Source organism: Onychomys torridus, chromosome 18 (genome assembly GCF_903995425.1).
Source record: "Onychomys torridus chromosome 18, mOncTor1.1, whole genome shotgun sequence".
In the NCBI taxonomy this organism is placed as follows: Eukaryota; Metazoa; Chordata; class Mammalia; order Rodentia; family Cricetidae; genus Onychomys; species Onychomys torridus.
This window is the reverse complement of record NC_050460.1, coordinates 17,807,610-17,822,863: the sequence shown is the minus strand read 5'-3', so window position 1 is coordinate 17,822,863 and position 15,254 is coordinate 17,807,610. Positions and strand designations below refer to the sequence as shown.

The 15,254-nt window shown below is 35.6% G+C and overlaps 1 protein-coding gene across 40 annotated transcripts in view; it reads left to right on the top strand.

Moving 5' to 3' along the window:
- The window catches only part of Rims1 (regulating synaptic membrane exocytosis 1), a 499,782-nt gene that overhangs the window by 358,225 nt on the left and 126,303 nt on the right, over positions 1-15,254 (top strand). For 12 of the 40 annotated variants that reach the window (XM_036167469.1, XM_036167450.1, XM_036167430.1 and 9 more), the window contains one exon: positions 7,634-7,717. The exons of the other annotated variants lie outside the window; for them this stretch is intronic. In XM_036167469.1, coding sequence (XP_036023362.1) covers positions 7,634-7,717 — 84 coding nt within the window. The remainder of the gene's footprint in view (positions 1-7,633; positions 7,718-15,254) is intronic. 40 annotated transcript variants of the gene reach the window in all.

Sequence of the window (15,254 nt, the reverse complement as noted above, 5' to 3'; positions counted from 1 at the left end):
CCATAGGAGGAAATCAGGCAGGAACTGAAACAGGGCAGGATCCTGGAGGCAGGAGCTGATGCAGAGGCCATAGAGGGGAGCTGCTTACTGGCTTCCTTCCCCTGGCTTGCTCAGCCTGCTTTCTTATTGAACCCAGAACTGCAGCCCAGGGATGGCACCAACATAATGGGTTGGGCCCTCCCCCATTGATCACTAGTTGAGAACATGCCTTACAGTGGGATCTCATGGAGGCATTTCCTCAGCTAAGGCTCCTTCCTCTGATGACTCTAGCTTGTGTCCAGTTGACACACAGAGCCAGCCAGTACATGAAATTATATTAGTTTATATTGCATCCCTTGCATTTGTTTTAGCACATTTAGTGGAAACAACTATAGACTATTGCAAAACTGTAGCTGAAAGTATTACTGTTTTATTTTGTCATATATTATCCTGTCCCAAAAAATAATTACAAAGATGCCATCAATAAATTTTAATGGGTTTCATATTATTATTTCTTTTTCATTTATGATAAATATTAAATGATTGGGTGAGTGGAATTTTCTGACTGTAACAGTACCCTGAAATTTTTAATGTTTAGATGAGTACTCCCTGATAAAAATATAGTTGAAGCCATGTGTGTGTTTTTAAATTTCTCTGTAACCACATTAAAAATCATAACAAAGCCCAACCTAGCACTAGATAGCATTATGACATATCAGTATTAGCCATGAGGGAGATGGTGTATATTTACCTTTGCATGGTAAGTCTTGAATATTTTATTTACAACACACCATAATTTGGACTTGTCACATTCTTCTGGTTACTTTATTGAACAGCATAAGTCTCACATATGTGCTCTTGAGATACTGAAGCCACAGTTAGCACAAATCTGTGTGTCCATTAATTTAAATCTCTGAAATATACTCTTAAAGAGGGCTAATTTATATACAGAAAGGCTAATCATAATTATTGCACAGATTGTTGTGAACTCTGAATGTAGTACTCACCTTTAGTATAAGACAAAACAGAAGTGGATTGAAAACCTATACTCTTGTACGTTGAAGAAAAAGAAAGTTTCCATGAAAACATCTGCAGAGGGTAGAATGATCAATGCTTCTCAGTTTGATGAGGTCACTTGGCTGCTAAGAAAATAAACAATAGTTTGTTGTTGTTGTTTGAAAGGAAAAGAAAAATGCTGAAAATGTAGTTGAATGTTGTTTTAAAGACAGGATCCTTTTGTGCATACATCTGTGAGCCATTATGAAGCAGGCACAGCTATATGAACTGTGGGAATTGTCCACCTTGCAGGATGCCTCTAAAATCGCATGGAGTACAGGACAAAGGAGGCTTAGAAGCCTTTGGATTCTTCTTTCCTTTAGTTGATTAAAAACCTTACTAGATAAGTTACTATATTAATTTCCAACACACACACACACACACACACACACACACACACACACACACCCATATAAATCACATACATATATGATAAGTGCTGAACACATTCTTAGAATTCAACTTCATTTTCTTAAGATAGTACTATTATTTCCACAGCCTTCCCAAATACTGTTTTAAAGTTTAAGAGTTAGGATTCTGACTCATTTTTGCTACTATTCATGGTTTGTTGTAACAACTCCCATTTCTTTAAGCACCCTTGCTAATTTGAAAACAAATTTTTATTGATGTTAATGCAATTGTCAAACAAACCCAATATATATCAGCAGAATTTACTAGGCTTTTGAAGGAAAAGCAGTGTGCTCCCTCTCTTAGGTATTTCAGCCCAGGCTCACAGGCGTTTTGAGTAGCTAGAGTCCTTGCATGTAGGAGTGCTGTTTGGAAAGAGAGTCCTGGCTGGTTAGAAGCTTCTCCCATGTACATTGTCTATTAGAAAAAACCCAGTTCTCTTGCTCCCCTGATTGGGAGGGAGTTACTCTGATGGCTCTTAGCTTTTTCTTTACTATGTTTAAAAATGAACAAGTCTTATACAATCAGAGACAGAGATGGGAGGGTGCTTACTTTTTATGGAGGATGGGGGTTCTCATATGACCTGACATCATAATCACTACCTTACTGCAAGCTTGTGAAAGTGTTTTCTACTTGCTACCTGTATTTTTTTTTTAAGCAACCCACCCTTACCCCACATAATTGCTGTGCCAGAAACCCTTCATGGTCTATGTTGTCACCCTGACTGTTAAATCTTATTTACCAGTCACTTGAATCTGTGCTCCCTAAAGTGTCCCCCCCCCCTTTTTTTTTTTTTTGGTTTTCCGAGACAGGGTTTCTCTGTGTAGCTTTGCGCCTTTCCTGGAGCTCTCTCTGTAGACCAGGCTGGCCTCGAACTCACAGAGATCTGCCTGGCTCTGCCTCCTGAGTGCTGGGATTAAAGGCATGTGCCACCACCGCCCGGCAATAGCTCTTCTTAAATGGCTCTTAGACACAGTCCCTTCTGCCAGTTTCTTTACCTTTTTTATTCTTTAAGGGGAAATCCTCACCTTGTTTCTACGCCTACTCCTCCCTGTTCCCCTGTGGTTAGCTTGGACAGGTTGTCCTTCCCTAGAACTGAACCCAGTTTTCTAAATGATGTCTAGACACTCGGTGCATTAAAATGTCCAGCTAACCTTCACTATTTCATGTTTGTGCTCTGTGTTCTTCACATTTGATGAGTGTCATATACAGCTAGCTAGGTGAAGTAGTACAGGCAGGCCTGTGATTCCAGAACTTTATCAGCTGGAGCTGATGGGTGATCAATTTGAAGTCAGCCTAGGCAACACAGCCAGTTTAAGAGCCCTTGGAACTAGAAAAGGGGACTATCTCTCAACACAAACAAACAAACAAACAAAAAAGAACAGTTAACCAGGGCTTATAACTAGCCACTTCATATGTAAATACTTCTCTAGCTCCTAATTCAGAGCCGGGGAATGCTATTAACTTCACCAAAGTAAATTCTACCTGAACTGAATTCTTCTTCAGTTCCACTCTCAGCCCTTCCGATCCCATTAACTCCCCAGTCCAGTGTGATAGTTGTCTGATTTATATTTTATCTTGCAAATTTCCAATTAAGATTAAGATAAAGCTTTGGTTTTGTTGTCAGCTTAACAATTATTTCATTCTTGAAAAGTTTAGGCCAAATCTTTCTTCAATTAGTCTCACCTCCCACACACATGAATTCCTTTCTTTTTCTGGTCATACATATAACTGTTTACCATTTTCTGGGCCCACACAGTTTTTCTTGGAAAACTAAATCTGGTCATATATGGTGGTGAATGCATTAATCACAGCACTTGAGAGGCAGAGGCAGGTAGATCTCTGTGAAATTGAAGCCTGCCTATTACAAAGGGAGGTCCAGGCCAGCAGGGACTACATAGTAAGGCCCTATCTCAAAAGAAATAAAGGAAGGGAGGAAGAAATAGAGAAATAAACAAATCTAACAACCAAAAAAAAACCCACAATAAAATCTAAATCTGTATGCCATATTTCCATTAATCCACTGCTATCTCTATCTAGAAACTCTTTGCTTCTGTGATGTTATAAAGCTCTAAGTTCAGAGAGCACATGATATTTGTATTTTTTGTATCTGCTGATAACATTATTCTCTTCAATTTGTGTTTAATTTGGGGTAACAGTCTTACCACTCTCTCTTTCATCCATAAATTTGGGGCCAGTTGAGAGTTAGATTCAAGGAGGTAAAACATGAATGATCTAAACTGTTACCATAAATGCAACGAGAAAGTTTGCAATCTGTGCCTATAGGGTTGAGTTTGCTAGTAGAGAAGCTGAAAATTCACCAACTCATAGAAGCATGGGCTATGTCCATTATAAGATGAGTTGATGTATTCGGAAATGGCTAAGTCGCTGGTTGCTGATCCTTTAGCTTGGAAGGTAGGAGTTACTTGAAAGAGGTCCAAGGAAAAGGAAATTCCTACCAAAAAGCCAAGCACTATAAATTGACATGACATTTATAAATCATCAGATTTTTTTTTTTTTTTTTTTTTTGGAGATAGGGTTTCTCCACGTAGTTTTGATGCCTGTCCTGAATCTCTCTCTGTAGACCACGCTGGCCTTGAACTCATAGAGATCCGCCTGGCTTTGCCTCCTGAGTCCTGCGATTAAAGGCATGTGCCACCACCACCTGGCCAGAAAAACTTTTGTATTAAAAATATATGTATTAATTTTTTAAATGAAACTTAGTTTAAATCAAGATTTGGAAAATGATTTTGAAAGGCTATGAATAATGAAAATTCCCAATGAAAATACATACTAGATTAATCAGTTAACTCACTTGGCTTTGGTTTCTATTTTAATATATCAGAAATGGTTTTGACAGTTGTTATTTCTGGTATGAATAACTTACATCTCTATATCCTTTTTCTTATAGATAATTAAGGTATTTTTTCATACTATGCTTTTATGCTCCCATGGAAGTTATGTATGCATACAAGTAATTATACATTAAGCCACACACATTTACTCTTTACATTTCTGCTAGAGAAAAAAAAGGCATATCTTAACCTTATGTATCCACTAGTCCATACATACACATAAGGTACTTATTGTTTGTAACCTGGTCTAAGCCTAGAACCTTTTGTACTTACTGACTCCTAGATCTATAAAGAAATACCTGGAGAAGGAGATATACCTGGAGGATGCACTTGACCACAAAGTCCAAGATCATATACTGCTTATTAATTCTATGATATGTCTACTGAAGGATATGATAGACTATTAGAAAATGGGAATCCTGACTTTTTGTATCAATGATAGTAATATAAAATATTTGTTCAACAAGTAGTTGCTCCTACATTGGTGAGTTTACAACACCTTGTGAAATGTACTAATCATTTCCAAAACGTGAAGCTACATTAAGTAGGCTATCTGGGAAGAAAACCAAGAAGAGGCTTGTTTACTTCAATTTGATATTTGATATCTAAAATTTACAGATTTATTAGCTTGTGACTTGAAACTAGAAGTTGAGATCTATTTCTTAATACATAAGAATTGGAGAGACAAGCAGAAAAAGATCTTAGTTTTTTTCCTACAAAAATAGAAAGTAAAAAATGTTCTAGTATATTTAAAACTTTCAAATATGTGAAATTGAAATATAATATTTATTTGGGGGTTAAATATGGGTATAAATTGATCCTGCTCTTTCGTATTCAGTAAGATTAGGGGGAAAAGCAAAAGTTGTGTGATGATGCTACATATCAGCATATCCAGAAGGACCTTGAGAATTAAGAAGTACGTGTGTTATGCCAAGTACTTGTTCAAAGTTGCCTCTTGAAAGTTGGAATTCACAGTTGCTCGTTCTAAATGTACACCTCCCTCCATCACAGCTTTTCACTGCATGTGTCATGGTTATGTTATTTTTCTTCATGTTCCCTGTACTTTTATGTTTAAATAAACACAAGGACTGGAATCCCCGCCTCCAGAAGCAAGATCACTCGTAATCCTGTCAAGTTAAAATTATTACATTAAAAGAAACTGCTAACTCTATTTTTAAGTTTCCAATCATCTTCAGATGCTTAATACAACTATGTATCTGTAGAAATACTATAGGTATAGATATTGTTCATGTGTTTTTAAATAGCTTACTTTAGTTGAATTCTGTGCTACATTTTCTGAAGACTATTGTCCACTATTAGAATCTAGGAATCCTCACCTTTAAAATCTATAGTAGCACTAGAGTTTATCATTCAATATATATGAGATTTATTTTTTAACCTCTTTCATATGTACTCTAATGGTTTTTATAGGGACTGCAAATTAGGTATTATTTTCCAACTTTTTACCTTCCTAGAGAAAATGACACCACTCCAACTGTGGTGGCTGAACAGCATTGGAACTAAAAATTTTCCAGAGGCTTCTACTTGACCCATGAACAAGGAGTTAAGCTTTAGTGTTTAACATATGAATACTTTGATAACATATGATATGACTTCCTTTTTACAAAACTGTACTAAATTTCAAACAATTCCCTGATATCCAAGGAAGCAATAATAAATAAAAGAACTATATGCCAGCACTCTGCCTGGGATACTTGGCATCTATGAGTGTAATCCTTATGCCTCTGGAAGAGTAAATTTCCATTACTTGGACATGCCAAGCAACAAGGGATGCCCTGCAGTTTAGCTTGCTTTAAAAGTTATATACACGGAATGCAGATAGACAGTTTACTCAGTATACAAAACAAAGAGAGTTTGTGCTGCTTACTTACATTTTATGTCAACCAATCCCAGTTTCCAGTGATTCCAGTGTGAATTAATATATCAAAAGATTTGTCAAGCAGAAAGACTAGAGAAAAAGAAGCTGGAGATTTGCTGGAATTGAAAAAAATTTCGAATTGCTAAGCAGGTTTAGCAAATAAATTCAGAATGAATTGACCAATTTTATGAACAACAAAATGATTAAGTAATTAGAATTATCTCATTGTGTTATAAATATAATAACCACTCTCCAAGTTGAAGAGTAGTAAGTGGCACATGGTTTTTTCTTCAGTTAATAACCTGTTATGTATGTCTGCTAAGAGCAATTGAATATGCTGTTTGTACAAGTTTGATGAAAGCTAGCCATCTGGCAGGCTCACAGTAACCAGTGCCTGCGGATCTCAGACGCCTTAGGCACACACTGACAGCTTTTCCTCTTGTGTTCAAATTGTCAAATAAATCAAAAAAGGAAAGTTTATGGGCAAGAATGGAGATTTCCTCTAATTCAGCTGCTACCTTCATGTCCTTTCCGTAGTTATGAAACTTTTCAAATTAGCCCCTTGGTGAATACGAGGAAGCCAATATCCAGAGACACGTTTTGACTATAACATTGAGATGAGGATTAGTATATGAAATGTCTAAGCCTGACATGTTCAGTTGTTTTGTTTCCTTTAATCATTCAACTAGATTTTATAAATAATTGTGGATATACACAATCTGAATCTCAAAATGATTTAATAATAAAAAAGATTTTGTTCAAGTTATTACTCATAAGAATATTATTATAAATGCTGAAATAAAGAGAAAATGTTCAATGAACTCAAAGACACATTTATAAATACAGATCAACAGAACTTTTAATGTCCCATTTCTTTTATCTTTAGTTCTCACTTCAATTTGTTGGTAACTGGCTCTGTAGTTTTCTACAAGAAAACTTGTTGAAGGTAGCCTTCTTATGAGTTATTTTTTCATGTCATGGTTCCTACACTGAGTGGAATTTTTATTTTATCTAACATATAACTTGTTCCTTTGAGCTAAATTTGCATACTTCATCTTGTCACTAGTAATTTCAAGGGCTGATGTCAGTTAGCGTGAGTGACTCATTCAACTTACTTAAACAAAAGTTATGTCCCTAAATACGCATCTTTCCAAATTTAACCATATTCACATTTACTTTTGTATAGAAATATAGATAGACACATTTCAAAATGAAACACAATAACAGACATGTTCAAAAATTCCCCTAATATTTCTCAACTCACTTGCAAGTTTTCAGATTTCACATTCTCATATAATTATAACTTATCTAAGTTTATCAAATTGAATTATAGAGCAAAGAATGAACATTTTTACTTTTGGGGGCAATATTCCAGTCCTACTCTTCTGTATATTATTTTATTTTAAGAGTTACTAAATGTCCTGTTTTTTTCCTGTCTTGTTCACTGGGCAAACAGGGGTAGATGGTCCCCCTCCCTAGATAGGAGGCGACCTCCTAGCCCCAGGATTCAAATCCAGCATGCATCTCCGGAGAATGACAGGTACTAGTCACATCCTCACAGACAAGTGGCTTTAGAGGCTCATAGGCTACAGAATGAAGGAAATTGAGGGGATCTTGTTGATGGCATTCTTCCATTCACGAGCCAGAGTCAGGCATGCAATTCCTTCAGGGATTGCACACAAGTCTGGGAGAGAACCTCAACATATTTATGGTAACAAGAAGGCATAGAAAATGGTTTATTTGAAATACAATCGGGATCCAGTGAAGAGATTCACTTTAATATGTCTTTGTTTCAGGATTTTTAATTTTTAGAAGCATTTATGGATCACTTAGGTCTACATAGGGATAAATAGAAAATTTGAGGTTCATTGGAATGTATTAAAACTGTGCCGCAGAACATATTCTTGGTTACTTTGCTTGCCAATTTAATCTCAGCTGTTTTGCTTTGTTACTGTGTATACTTACCAAGATGGAACTGTAAACTCTGGGGTTTATTTCAAACATGGTATAAAGAAGGCCATCTGGTTCTTGTACTTCATGTATTGTGTTTAAATTATTGGCAAGAACTAGGGTCAGTCAAGTAGGAATATTTTCAAGACAAAGCTTCTCTGCATTGAATACACTCCATGCTGATCTGTATAGTTGTCACAGTATGTTCCTTCCTTTGTCACTGTCCTCAGTTTGCCATTCTCCTGTTTTGTGATGTCTAGTATACATACATATTATTTCAATATTTCAGTGTTTCCTGTGCATTCTCACAGAAGTCTTGGGATGTGTGAGACATATTTCTTCTGTTGAAATACAGTGAACACATTAATAATATTTATTAGATCGATGAACTCTGAAACATTACATGCAACAGAGATAGTTTCATGAGCATATCTATTCTTTTGCATTAATTATGTATATATGTCACTAGTAATTGTAGCCTGGCCAAAGTGGTAATTTTTATTTTCTCTATATGTGCACAATCAGGACATCTCCACAACTTGGTAGATAGAATATCTAAATTGTGTTAAACAAACTTGTATCACTTGACAATGATGAGAAAGAATATAAACTGGTATTTTATAAAAGTTCCATTTTATTTTCACACACTGAATACTAAAGCATTTATCTCTTAATAAATTTTGAGTTTACATATTTAGAACTTAAAATTAATCACTATGCTGCTGTTACATTTCTAGGATTGAATTTATGGAACTAGAGAATTAACAAAACTTACAGTTTACATGTGGACAAGGTCATTTTAAATAAGAATAAAATAATTTTAGAAGTAAATTGAAAGTTGTAGATCTGCATTGCTGCTCACTATTCAACAAATTCTGTGCCCTGTATGGGTGATGTCAGGTCCTTGATAAAGACAGCCAAGGTACTGGTCATGAAGTAATTGAGAATTTCCATTTAGAGTAAAAGTCTTTGAATGTATGCCAAAACAGAACAATGATTTAATATAAAGTAATGGCTGAACCTTACGCAAATTATAATGAATGTAAATGAATGTACTTCAGTTGGCATTTATTAAGCAAAATACACAAAAGTAATAGCTCTGATCTTAGCATACACAAGATGACGACATTATTTCCAATTAACAACATATCAATCCTTTCTATAGATTTGCTAATTTCTGTATATGTAGGTACAAGATAGATGTTTAGAACAGAAATGAACTTTACAAAATTTGAATCTTGTTTTTGCTTCTCTGTGAAGATATATTCATAAAGAGTCCCTATATTTAACCGTAAGAAATGGCTTTAAAATAATTCAATTATTAATCATTGCTATGGAAAATAGAAAATGGTTTATAGTAAACATTATCCAGCTATAAGAAAAATATGCATCCATAAAAATAAGAGAGGAATTGCCCTTAACTAATGACAGATTTGTAAGTATCCATGTCAATCTCTTGACCAAGCTTAGTAAGCACATGCTACCTCACATGATTTTGAGTGTCATTTTTAGTGTCCTATCAGTGTCTAAACAAAGGGAGAATAATGTTAGACTGTGGTGATATGTTATGTACCCTAATAAAATTTGCCTGAAGATCAGAGAGACAAAGAAACAAGCCACTACCATGTCTTACCTCTACGACTCCTCAGCTTGAAAAGGCCTCAGTTCCTTTCTCCTCAAGCCTTTTATACCTTTATCTGCCCAGATGTATCACTTCCTTCTTAGTGCTGGGACTAAAGGCATATGTGCTTCACAAACAAAGGCATGGGATCTCAAGTGCTCACATTAAAGGCATGAGACTCGCAACTATTGGGATTAAAGGCATGTGCCACCACTGCCTGGCTCTGTTTCTCTCCTAGACTGAGTCCAGGGTGGCTTTGAACTCACAGAGATCCAGATGGATCTCTGCCTCCCCAGTGCTAGGATTAAAGGCATGTGCCACCACTGCTTGGCCTCTATGTTTAATCTAGTAGCTTGTTCTATTCTCTGATCTTCAGGCAAATTTTATTAGGGTACACATATATCACCACATTAGATTTAAGTAAAATGAATAATGTGGTCATGGACATTAGATCACCTTTAACATTGGTAACCAAAAATACTCCTAATTCATTAATGACTTACACAGTTGGGACTAGATGTCTTACCAAGACCATAAAGCATTTCTTTGCCTCCCTTTTCCCCCCATGGCACAAATGTGGGTATGGACATACATGCATGCAACTTTTAAATGAACTATGTCTGCATAATGCAGTGCCAACAAGAGGCATTCTTCATGCCTTCTCGGGTGGTACCATACACTTATTCAGATTGAACATGGAGATGTGTTTATCTAGGTCCAAAATTTCTTCTGGATCTTGTGCAATATTTAAAACAAAACAAAAGCAAGCAAGTAAACAAACAAACAAACAAACAACCCCAGTTTGAACCCTTAGGGAATATTCCTGACTTTTAAAATTATAAAGATCTCCTAGAAGTTTTATTAAGTTAGTCACACCAAGATTTGTATTGGAATAGTTTCAGATTGGTTTATCTAGTACTGTGAATGTACTTGAACTTGTACTGGCACTTTGAAAGTACTGAAAACATTTGACAAAAATCACTATTTTTCTTGAAATTTACTCAGGTAATGTCGTACTCACTGGACTTGGTATCAGTTGAAATTTTCAGTTTCAGCAGCTGAAAAACTATTTTACTAATAAACGTATTAACTTTCTTTCTTTTCCCCTTGCACCTTTTACTTCTCTGCAAAATGACCTGACTGATTATATCAAGTGATTTATTTTGATTTAAAATGATCTTTCTCTATTGACTATTTTGATGGAATCAGCAAATCCTTGCCATTTGGACTCACACAACACGTCAGCTGCTGTGCACAGGTAGAGCTAGTGTACAACCTCTTACTAATGGAGTGTGTCCTCTCACTTAGTCTCTACCTACTTTGCTGTGTATATCACAAGGGAACAAGATGTTTCAGATAACAAAATCTTAGTGTGTGTAGTGGTTGCACTCCCACATATGAAATCAGCACTGTACAAAAGGGTGAATGATTCTCAAGTTCTATGCATGTATATGTCCATTACTAATCTTTCTTGACTTTATTATTTCTTCCCAAATTGATTAGGAAGTAAGATGTTATAGATAGGCATTCCACTTTAAAACAACATAAGCCATAGAAAGCCATAAACAACATAAACATCCTGTACATACAGAGATTCATTCTCATGCCATTACTATTCTGTATAATGAAAATACCCACTGGTAGATTTATGTTACATTTTCCCCTAAACCAAAACATACTATATGTAGTATTTTATTATATATATTATGCACACACACACACACACACACACACACACACACACACACATATATATATACTAGTTTTATGATGTCTTCAGAAAATATTTGTTTACTTAGAATGTCAGGAAATTGGATTAACTAAAATTTGAAAAGGGAAGTATTCCTCAAAGACATGTTAATTATTTCTTATTTTGATAATATATTAAAAATGTGAGTGCTAAAATTAATATAAATAAAAGTGGAATTTCAAAATAGCAAGAGATAGGTCCAGTTTTATAATTACAACTTTTGCTTCAATTCAATAATAAAATAAGCATGTGCTTTACATTTGGATGTGTCTTTACAGCTTTTAAATAACTGAATATCTGCCATATGGTGCTAGGGTTTCATATTTCTGAGTAAATCATAAGACCAGGCTAAGTATTAAAACTGAAGTACAGGAAAAATTTGCATTTTACATATTGTATTTTTGATCCATGGAAACATTATGAACAATGAAATAATGGTAAAGATTACTAAAACTTTTTGTTAAGCTGAAATGCACGAAAATGTAATGGTTGTACCAATTGATTACAGCCTGTGGTACAAGGGCTAAGTCACATGAAAGTTTCTAGCATTGTTTCTGTTTGCAAATTTAGCTAGTTATAAATGGAGTAGCTGAATTCTCATGTACTGTAAGACTCTAAGACTGAGCCTGAGCCACGTGGCCCCATTATAGTAAAACATATGCTATTACCATAAAATAAATGACAATTCCTTATGCATAAAGCTTTAATAAAGCAGAAATTGTGCTTTATTTATGGAATTTTCTCTTATACTGAAGTCCAGAAAACAGTACAACTGAATGATTACATGTGTATTTGATGTAAAGAGAATCATATTTTCAGAGTTACTTCTTTTTTCTCAGTGTAAATTTTGACTGTCAAAGCGGGCAGTGGTGGCGCATGCCTTTAATCCCAGCACTCGGGAGGCAGAGCCATGCGGATCTTTGTGAGTTCAAGGCCAGCCTAGTCTCCAGAGCGAGTTCCAGGAAAGGCGCCAATCTACACAGAGAAACCCTGTCTCAAAAAAACCAAAAAATAAAAAAAAATTAAAAATAAAATAAAATTTTTGATTGTCAAAATCCACTAAAATATACATATAATATTTTATTATCTTAACTAACACATAAAGGCATAGACATTGTATATATTTTGGATACCATGTGATACGTTGCTTATGTGTACACATTATGTAATGCTTAAATCAAGGTTAACATAACTGTTCCCTCAAACATTATTTCTACAGTGAAGATTTTCTTGTCTCTTCTAGATTTCAGATATATAGAGTATGTTATCATCTATTTTCACTCTTGTTAAAATATAGCCTACTTCTTGATCTATCAAAGTATAATTAATAATGTTGATCAAACTTTCCCCTTCTCCCAAACCTCTATAGCTACCCCCAGATTCTGGCCCTGTATTTGTTACTGTAATTGATGACTAAAATTTTGTCATTGTAGCAGCAGTTTTCAAACAACATTCCACAGATACAAAGCATATTTCTAATGATTAATGTTACAGTGAAAACCTGACTATACCAAGGTCCTGACAGTAGAACCTTAAGGTGATTGATGTACAGCATGAAGTATTTCATTTCCCTGTGACATGTTTTGTGATCACCTGATCAGTAATTTTGATTGTATACAATATGAGTAACATTTCTATGGTACCTATCTTAATCCTCGATTTATATCAATGATAAGTGTGATTAAATACACAATATATCTATTGCTGTGAATATTGGATCTAAAAGAAAAGACATTAGAATTTTCTATTTTTGTTCCTGCTTTGCAGTGAGTTTTTGCCTTTAAAGTGAACCATTTTTACTGTTTAAGGATATTCTCAAGCAGTTACAAGAATTATAAAGATATATTCTTGTAGGTGTCATTAGAAGAATCTTTCACAAAACTTATAATGGCCTTGAAAGAGAAAAAGAAATCTCCTTAACAGACAGGGTAAAGCAACACCAGCCTAAAAGGAGATGTGTGGACCTGTGAATGGCTGTAACATTATGTAACATTGACTGCTAATTGTCCATAATTATAAATTCCTGAGAGTAGGTGTACTTGGGCAAATAAATGTTACTACCACTTAATACTGTGCCTTTATGACACTCAACACTTTCTGGTTCTTAGAAGTGCTTAAACAACCACAGTGTCCAGATTCTGTGGAATACTCCAAAACTACCAATACACAATCCAAATGCTAGGTAATAATTAATGTATTTAGAATTAGTGTGCCTGTGGGTGATAGTGTTATTAATTGTAACTTTGGGGGTAGAAGAAAATGATACAAAGGGAGGTCAAGTACCTTGACTAAAGTCATTTAGTTAACCAGAAGAGTTGAGATCAAATCCTGTTCGGCAGTACAATTTACACATTGGGCTACTCTGCTCTGATTAGATCATGACAGAGACTGCTATTGAGGCCATGGACTCTCTGCTTACCTCCTGGCTTTATACAATAACTGTTAAGAGCAAATGAGCTAACCTTTCAAAGCCTCGGTCTTTACATCTTTCAAAGGGGTAAAAGAGCAGTGCCTCCTTTCTGGGACTGGTCAGATTAGATGACATAATAAACGCAGAAAGGCCAGATGAGGGCTGAAGGTCTTCGTAAATGTCATATATCCTTAATATTGCCCGTCTAGCTGGCATCACCATGGTAACCAATCTGCCGCATACACCATTAAGTTTTTAGACATGAGAAACAGAAGAAAAGTTGGAGAAATTCACAGACAAAGTATAATCTCAATTAAGCCTAGAAAATAATATATTTTATGATGGACAAAGACACTGGGAAGTTTCTCATAGATGCCCATAACTTTTATTTTTCAACAGCAGAAAGTATGCACACAGTTTTACCTATCCTGTAATGGCATCTCTTACAAATCACTTTCAAAGCCTGATGAGATGGCTGCTTTTCTCACCTTGAGCTAACCAGGATCATACCTGTCTGAAGGCATAGCAACTTTCCACTTTCTTTTTCCTTTGCTTTGGGTATATTACATGCGCACGCGCGCGCGCACACACACACACACACACACACACACACACACACTTTGTGTTTCGGTAAAATGTCACCATCTCAGCAGCCCCTTTTTGAATAACCTTCATGCAGTTACAATCTGTACTCACCCCCAACTGCATCCCAAATCATCTTAACTTTTCATTTCTCATTGTTACTATTTATCATTTTGTCTGGTGCTGATCAGTGTTTGACTTTCACTAGTGACAGTGTCAGTTGTTAAAGGCAGAGAGTTTTACATAACCGATCATAGACACACTCCAGACATGTAACAGTGCCTCTCATGTAAAGATGCTCAACAAGTGTGTTAAATGAATGGAAGATATGGTGAGCAGAAAAACAGAGGATACATGAACTGGTGATTCTTCCTGAAACTTACTTCTCAACCTTCTTTCCCCTGAAGATGAGAAAAGGATTCTTTGTTTCTCCATGCATACAAACTGTCCACAAGTAATTTACAATGTGAATTACATTTATATTGATCTCGTGCCCTTCAGCCTTTTCCCGGCCCTTTCTTCCCTACCTTTCACTTCATTCTGCGCTGTGGCCTCTAGAATTTCCTCTATTGCAGAAACAAGCATTAGTTCCTAACCAACATGACAACTGTCTCCCGTAGATTCAGGCATGTGCTGTTGTATTCTTTCAGCTGGAGAACACACACCTGTAGTAAAGAAGTAAAATACAGCTGGCAGAAGTGGAAGAGGGTAGAGAAGTGAGCAAGGAAGTGTGTGTACACTTGAGGAAGAAGACCTGGTGCTTT